This window comes from Mesitornis unicolor, unplaced genomic scaffold (assembly GCF_000695765.1).
Source record: "Mesitornis unicolor isolate BGI_N332 unplaced genomic scaffold, ASM69576v1 scaffold36008, whole genome shotgun sequence".
NCBI lineage: Eukaryota > Metazoa > Chordata > Aves > Mesitornithiformes > Mesitornithidae > Mesitornis > Mesitornis unicolor.
In genome coordinates, this window is record NW_010200578.1 from 1,261 (window position 1) to 10,209 (window position 8,949).

Sequence of the window (8,949 nt, forward strand, 5' to 3'; positions counted from 1 at the left end):
AGAAGAATCCCTCAGGACACTAAAATTAGGTATCTATAAACCTCCCTTCTCTGCCATCCTTGCTGAGCTCCTCTTCCCTTTTGGCTCTCCAGGCTGTACGGAGGAAGGCCATGGGCTGAGGAGCCAGGAGGCCACCAGGCCCTGGTGGTGTGCAGTAACCACTGCAGAGAAACAACTGTGCTCACCAACCTGCTGCTCCCCTAACTAGCACTATTATCCCTGTACGGGGGTAAAAGCATATTTAACTGTTATTTAACTATATAACTGTTAGCCCGTATGAAAATGTTCCTCAAGGAGGTTGTCACTTGTTGCCCAGCACTGTGTCACTGCAGCTTCCCACGGGAGGGGAAACCTACCCAAGGTTTGGGTCTTACCATCCTTTTGTTATCCTGCTTGTTAATGCAAACTGTAGACTCCTTGATGACAATGTGGGTGATTTCAGGAAAATAGGAAAAATTGTTCCACAGGTCTCGAATTTTGTGTTTTTCTTCATCCTTTTTGTTTTTGACATCAGTTTTTTTCTTCTTCTCTTTCTCTGTCTGTACAGCCTGCAAATACATTTTGGATAAAAGTATACTCCTAAAACCGTATTTTTTAGCACAGTGTTTTTACTTTGAAACAAAAATTCATGACAAATTAATCTTCCACAGCTATTTAATTCTTGAATGCATTTATCCACTGAATTATCAATTCCTTTACACATTCAGTGTATCTGTGCTGCAAGGATATACTTCTATCAAGAATGGTCCATGAGACAGCTTTCTTGAGGATGAAAGCAAGCAGCTATGAGCTACACAACTTACCTCTCTCGGCATGCTAGGAATAAATTTAGAGCAGTACAGGACTGAAATTTCTAAATTTTATACTTGAAATTCTCTCCCAGAGCTCAGCCCAAAAGCAAGAGCCACATTCCTCTTGTACTACATGCCCGAATTGCCGACAGCAGCTGAAATTCTGCATGCAGGCCACAATAAAGCTGAGCATCTGACAGGCCAAAAGTTATTGAGTATTATTAGCAACTGCTTATTCTAAAAAGATAAATGCTGAGGCTGAGCAAAGCATTCTGCTGGCCACAGAAAGGTTCTCACTGAGATGAAAGTCTTTGGTTAAGGCATTTCAATAATCTATAAATCAGCAGAAACAGGAGCCTTACAAGAAACAGGCTGCACTTCTTGCAAGCTTTTCTGCTCAAGTATCAGTTCTTCCTTCCCTCCCCTCATTAATATTATCATTTAAAACAGAAATTCTCCATCAGAGATAGAGATAGGTTACATCTAAAGGGAGTGAAGCACTATATTTTCTATGTTACAAAAGATAGCTATCAGTAGAGTTCTCACCAGTGTGGGGAACTGAGGCAAGCAAAAAAGGTCTACTTGTTCAAGTGTTATATGTGGAGAAAAACTGCAGAATGTGCCATAACCCCTGCAAACCTAGAGCATATTTAATATTTGTGTAACAAAGTACAGAAGAGGTTATGCTGATCTGCAGTGTCTGAAGACCACAACCATGCTTTAACAGATTTTGTGTCCCCCAAAGCAATCCTCTAATTCCCATTTACCAAGGGATACTTACATTTGGCTTGAGCCTCCATTGAATTCCATTGTTTCCCGTTACAATGACTTCATAGAGCGGGAGGATCTCATTGTCTCCGCAATTAATTCTGTTTACTTCATTCTCAGATGAAATCAGCAAAAACGAAGTCTCAAAAATCTCTGCTCCATAATGTTTAGTCAAGGTCTCCATCGTTGATAAGTATTTCACTTTCAGGTCACGCGGAGACACGTTACTGTCACAAATGGTTTTGTTGTTGAACTCTTTAAGGAAATGCTTGAAAACATTATTTATCCGAATCCTGGTTAAGAAATTCCTCTGTCTGATAGTCTTGTTCAAAGTTTCAGGAATGTAATGCTTGTAACTAGAAGGAAAAACAGCGCTATGAGCTAATACTGCTGTATCCTAAACTTTTAACTCTCTAAAATGTTAGAGATCAAGACGCAGTAAGCCACTGTGCAGCAGGTTCTGTAGCAGTGGTTTACAGCATCAATAGCCACCAGGAATTCAAATAACAACCTTATCTGAAAGCTTTTGTGTCAGATGGATACAGCCCGCTCAAATCAATAACACAATTTATTCTATTCATTAGGCTGCCACTTAACACCACTGCCATTTCGGAACCTGCTAACCCAGAACTCTGAATTTACAGTGAATCAACTGGTACCCAGCACATGGGCGTGATGGGTGCACTTGCTGCACACAATTCAGATACTCTCCAGGTAAGAAAAGAAAACAAGTTTTCTAATAGATATCCCCATTGACAAGATTAGAAAGACAAGGAAGTTATTCCAACTTACCTGATATCTTTGGGAAGCTCCGGAAGCTTCACATCCTTCTTGATGGCATAGTGAGAGATGGCAAGGACAGCCATCCCCAGGCACTCGTTTTCAATTTCATGAACCTCTTGATCATTTTTAGGATCACGGATTGGTGCCAGACCTTTCACTAAGTCATACTGACCCTTAATAGGAAGCAAAAGAAAGCAAGCTACCCCATTTGTTACTTGTCATGGTTTATCTACGAGCAAGATCACAGGCTCTCCTCGAGCAAGAAGAGTCTGTGCCCTGCAATACAATAACCCACCAAGAAATCACCTTTTTTTGCAATTAGCTAAAGAAAGCACCACTCCTGTCTGCTGCTGGCACCATCATGACTTTTTTTTATTACTCAGATACTTTGTGTCTCTGCTTTATCTCTGCCCTTCATCTCCTGGTGCCTCCACGAACCTAATGCACTCAGGCTCTAAGCCACATCTCAAAGCCAAGATTGCAAACTCTGTGGCAGTCCCTTGCTCTGAGACTGCCTGAAAAATATCTGGTTACCAAAGACGCTTCTGTTGCCTTGTATTAGCATCAGTGTTTTTCTGTTTGGCCTGTCGTTTTAAATGTTATTACCCAAAAGTTAAATTCTGCTTAATGCAATATTGTTGGATAATATCCACGAGAGTCCCTACTCATTCTGCAACTTAAAAGGTGTCTTCATTCTTTTTTGCTGGCACTCAAAAAAGGGGGAAAAAAAGGACAAAAAACAGTTTTGCAGCATGTCCATATTAAACAAGGCATAAATTAGTTTGAGTACACAAAAAACCAATGTATTTGCTTCTTTTATTGCTTTATAACGCAAGTGGTACCATTAAAATGCACACACAGCTGTAGCTAATGGTGTTTTCTTTTACTGCGGTTTCACAGCAAAACGAAGATTCACTGGAGCAGTTTCACTCTATCTTTTTCTGAAGGTCACAACCATATTTCAAAGCCTGAAAATCCTGCAGTAATTATACTCAGAATTAACAATAATCAATGTTTTTCTCCAATGCATTTAATTTGCTCATTTCAGAAGCCTGCATCATCTTCAGTCTTCCCATTTTGGCAAAACCAGTTTCTGGTTTGCAAAATCATTTGCAAACAGATTTTTCTGTACAAGAGCACAAGGTTTCTGAAATAGGGACCCTGCTTTCTTGCCATGCCCAGCGTGCTGCATGTACCACCACCAAGAGGCAAGCACAACAGAAGGGAAGAAAAACTGCATATAAGCAGGTTGGGGTATTTTCAGTCAATATTTTAACATGACACAGCAAAAACAATCATTAAAATGACACCACACTGTCAGTTTTAATGCTGCTCCTCTGTAAGACTAGAGGTGTCAAAGTTGTTATGTGCAAATGTTTTGCAAAAGTAAAGGTCATAGCATTCACATCTAAAAATAGTTAATATTAAAATAAAGTATGCTGTAAAAATACAGCCCTTTTTGGACTAGGCGATAGTTAAGTTTCTTTACACATTCTGCATGTGGGTGGATTGTTCTTTATGCAGCACATTCTCTTCTCTCCACCATGCAGAAGTATGAAGAAAACACTTATCGATACCAAAAGGTAATGTTACACAGTCTTCAAAAGTTTGAAAATAGCTCTTTAAAGCTGCTTCTACTGTGTCAAATAGTTTGTGTGTCCCTACAGCAGCAGAGATACTTGCAAACAACCCAGTACCTGCGCGAAGATGTACTCTAGTGAGTAGGCATCCAGTATTGGGGTCCCTTCTGGCGCCAGCTTCTTCTCGTCGGAGTTCTTGGCCTTCCTTAGCGAATGCCTCCACACTGAGGGCTCGTTTTCACTGGTCCCGTGCCAGTTTGTGAAGTAGTATCTTGAAAAAAAGAGTAATACACTTCAAAAACTTTTGCAAAATCCTCCCATTGACATTAGATACACATCTTAAACCAGGTAGAAGTCAAAAATCCATCAATCCTCTGCCCTGAGGCTGCAATCTGAAGTGGTCCGGAGCTGAACCCACATGCATGGCCTGAGGAACTGGGGGAAATGGTGCATTAGTGAGAGGTCTGCAGTGTTTCCACCACTCAAAAGCATCTCACTCTTAACTCCCGAAACCATCACTGCCCACCCGTTGCATCCCTGCGCAGTCCACCCAAAAACAAGCCACCACTCCAATGCCAAGTGCGTTTCCATCACCTCTGACATTGCTTGAGCAGTGGAAAATCACTGAATTTTTTGAGTTGTAGCTCTGTTAGCCCCTTTTGAGAAATCTTTGCTTAAATTATTCCAGAAAGTTGTCTTTATCTGGGTTCTAGTAACATTTAAATCAAGGAAAGTCTGGTTAAATCTGGTTTGAATCAAGGTGCATTTTGCGAAGGTTCATGCCCTGCACATTACCATGAACTACTTACAATTAAAAGGTTACAGCAGAGCAGATCTACCCAACTGCTGAGTAGGAATTATTTCGGTAAGAATATGTCAGTCCAGAGGAGCATATAGGTGTGTGTGTGTATGTGTGTGTGCATATATATATATACACACACACTACCATATGTAGTATATTCGAGAGTTAAGAGTGAGATGCTTTTGAGTGGTGGAAACGCTGCAGACCTCTCACTAACGCACCATTTCCCCCAGTACATATGTGTGTGTGTGTGTATATATATATATACACGCATCACCATATGATAGTGTGTGTGTATATACACTACATATGATAGTGTGTGTGTGTATATATATATATATCACAGATAGTGTGGAGATCATAGAATCACAGAATCGCTCGGTTGGAAAAGACCTCTGAGATCATCACGTCCAACCGCTCCTGTCTACCCTCTAAACCATATCCCTAAGTACCTCGTCTACCCGCTCTTTAAATACATCCAGGGATGGTGACTCCACCACCTCCCTGGGCAGCCTGTTCCAGCCTCTGACGACACTCTCAGTAAAGAACTTCCTCCTTATCTCTTAACCTGAACCTCCCTTGGCACAGCTTGGTGCCGTTTCCCCTTGTTCTATCCCCCATCACCTGGGAGAAGAGACCAGCACCCACCTCTCTACAACCTCCCTTGAGGTAGTTGTAGGTGGTGATGAGGTCTCCCCTCAGCCTTCTCTTCTCCAGGCTAAACAAGCCCAGTTCCCTCAGCCGCTCCTCATCAGGCTTGTTCTCCAGAGCCCTCCCCATCCTTGTGGCTCTTCTCTGAACACGCTCCAGAATCTCGACATCCTTCTTATAGTGAGGGGTCCAGAACTGAACACAGCACTCGAGGTGCGGCGTGTGAGATATATATATACACACGCAGTATATATTATCACTATCTGTATATATATCACTGAACTAATACAAAGGGTGGTGTCAAATCAGACATTTCTGGTGAACAGTGACCACCGTGAGCGTCACATAATTTATTTCACATTACCATGACATCGACAGCAAAGCTTTTAATGCCTACCTAAACACGCGACCAAAACCATGAAGAATCTCTGTGACCAAAACAAGATCAAACAGCTTTACACAGGAAAAAGACAAGTGAATGGGAATATTAATAGACACTGTACACAGAAGTAGCAGGAAAGAAAAAGTGAGTGGAAAAAAAATCTAATTTTAGTTAGAAAATACTGAGGCATGTGATGGATATGTTCTACTCCTGAATTGGAAATACACGTTTTCTGCATTGAAAAAAAAAGCTGAATAGATAAACTGCCTTATACTGTGCTACCTTATATTCTACAAACACATTTTGAGATTATAAACAAGAAATCTGTTTAAATAACAAATCCCTCTGTTGCCCAAGCAGTTTCATTTCAAATACAACACAATAAAATTTGCAAGAGAGGTGTCCAGGAAGACAGCAGGAAGGCAGTAAGAGCACAACAAAATTAGGGAATTCAGTGCAGCACCATGTGTTTTACTCATGTGTTATCTGCACAGTAAGTTGACCATTCCAATGAAGAATTATGTATCAAATCACTCTTACAGAGATGAGACTTGGTTTTTTGACCCTAATTTTCTCCTTTTCCTATTACACTGCACTGATGAAGACAACACAAGTTCCAATACAAATGAAAGTCCCCTTGTTTGAGGAACCATATAAACAAAAAAGGACCATCTCTGCTACTTCTGGCTTAAACACAATCCAGCTGTGGAACAGCTGAACTCCTCCTCCGTCAGCTGGTGTGCTAATTAATCCAGGATATTACAAAATGCTGCGGTTTCTTATGTTGTAGATCTATTTTTTTAAACTTGAAGCAAGTGAAATAAATACGACGGTAGTTAAAATGTTTCTAGTAAAAAGCAATAAATTTTAAAATATTACCAAAAGTATAGCAGCTGGCACAGATCTGATGGGAGAGGAGGAGGACAGGAAGTCCACACAATCAGAAAGCAAATCTAAAGCTTTCAGCAGTGGGAGAAAAATCAAACATCTAAAAGCATCTGAAACTATTCAGTCACATACCTCCCTTTTATTCATATAATGTATAAAACATAAAATGTATGTATGTCTACATAAGTATATACATGTATATAATACAGGACTAGATCAAATCAATGTAATGAAATTTCAGAAATAAGGTTGTCCACATTAAAGTATTTAGTCTCAAAACGATTGTATACAGTCTAATACACCGCATTATTAAATAAGCCACCACCATTTTCCTTTTTCCAGAGGAATTCTGCCTCTCGCAGAGCTCAGAATAAACAACACTCATTGAGAGAACAGTTTCACAATCCTCTATTGCTCATAATTTTTCAGTGCTCTCAGTTCGGATGCCCAAGCCAAGACACACAACAGATCAGAAATGAGAGGAAAATAGCACTTCACCAATCCACTACAGGATTCCTAGGCAGATGGGAATCTTTTGATTTTAGTGCTTAACTCTTCTTAAATGCATATGAAAGTATTTTAAATACTTATTAATGGCCCAAGGGTTGCCAATTTTCATGCATGGAGTACATCTGACAAAAGAGACACCCTTGCCAAACTTCAAATCCCAACTCCAAAGCTTCAAAAAGTAAATCACCAGAACTTTTAAATACAGAAAACATTTTCCATAGCTTCATTCTATAAAATAGTAGAACAGAAACGTTTCCAGGAAATAATGCTCAACATAGATTAATTTTGCCGGTATACCCAAAATTCGATAGAGTCACAAACAGCCAAAGGTTCATAAGAGAGAGCTGTTCAAGTGGTTTTAAAGATGGTGAAAGTACCTGGAGCCAGCTCTCATCATTCACACAAAGCAGAAGCACATAAATACCAAACACAACGGAAACTATTTTTTAAGAATTTAGTTAAAAACAGCGTCATATTTCTACTCAGAGGATTAAATTCCCACTACACTTCTAAAATACCATCTTATTTTACTGAGAAAAGCAGACCACATCACAGAATCTCAGTATCAGGGGAAAACGTCCCAGATTCACACTGTACCAAGCCATTTTTTAATTATCCAGTATATGGTTAATCTGACTGATCTCTTAAAGCAAGAAAGGGCCCTTAATGCTCTGTAAGAGGCCACTGGAGTCCCCAGCGCTTCTTGTAAAGTCACCCAATTCCATTAGTGCACGCTGTTTATCTGCCAAACTTAATCACAGCTGCTCAAAGCTGAGATTAGCCAGGGTTAAGGCATTAATACCACTACCAGACTGCGTTAAAGAAAAAAGAACAGACTGTAATACCCTCTTTCTCTTCTAAAAATAGGTATCGGTATTATAATTACTTGAAAAGTGAAGATCTTTTTGTTGACTGTCAGTTCATCCAATAACAATTCCAGTCTAACACAAATGTAATCAGAAATGCCTTACAGCTCCAAAATCACCTTTTCAAAGCTCTCTCTGTACCTGCACAACCTCGGTGGTTGTTATTCTCTCACAAGCCTAGAAAACAGTTTGGATGCACAAGCTGAGGTTTACCTGTTGTCTACCTACAGAGTAATCAGGAAAATATGTTAAAATCCATACGAGCTCTATCACCACTTGAAGTTTTTATCTACAGCCAAAACTGACCATGTACACGGGTATTACACTTTAAGGCAAAGACGGAAAATTACATAAAGCTTATTTTCTTACAGTTATATCTTGAAGAATCAACAAAAATGATCTGTGGACTGACTTCAGGAAGATGGGTAAAGTTTCTAGACTCATTATTCCTGGAAGCAAAGCTTATTTCATATATTTTTATATCATGTACATCATACACTTAAAGCTCATATCGATGCAAGAAGTCAGAATAAAGATCAATACAAGAGAGCAGCGTAATGTGCAGAATTAGATTTCTATCAAACCCTAAGAGCAGGCCATCCTTCAGCCTGGGTATGTGAGCGTGCCCAACAGTTGTCAGCATCACTGCTTTGATTTTCCAGCAGATGAGGGCTGGCGTTCCCATTCAGCCTCCAAAGTCTCAACAGGCTATGTGTTGTATTTTAAGTCCACCACCTGAAGTCCAACCTGATGGTACAGTGTTGGATAAAGGACCTGGGAAAAATGGTTTCTATTTTCTGATGCTTTCTCCAGTCTACAATATGCCACGCATAGGGAGGTCACAGAGATTGCCTTGAGGAGAATTTCAGAAGCAATAGCACGTTGCTTTTTCCTTTTGAGATGAGTAAAGTTCCCATTGACTTCAGCA

General features: G+C 40.0%; 1 protein-coding gene across 1 annotated transcript in view; it reads right to left on the bottom strand.

Moving 5' to 3' along the window:
* Positions 1–374: 374 nt before the first annotated feature.
* The window catches only part of LOC104544827 (tyrosine-protein kinase JAK1-like), a gene marked incomplete at its 3' end in the record, with an annotated part of 12,276 nt that continues 3,701 nt past the window's right edge, over positions 375–8,949 (bottom strand). The window contains exons 4-7 of the mRNA XM_010189803.1: positions 4,040–4,193; positions 2,352–2,515; positions 1,573–1,915; positions 375–548 (exon numbers count right to left, since the gene is read on the bottom strand). Coding sequence (XP_010188105.1) covers positions 375–548; positions 1,573–1,915; positions 2,352–2,515; positions 4,040–4,193 — 835 coding nt within the window. The remainder of the gene's footprint in view (positions 549–1,572; positions 1,916–2,351; positions 2,516–4,039; positions 4,194–8,949) is intronic.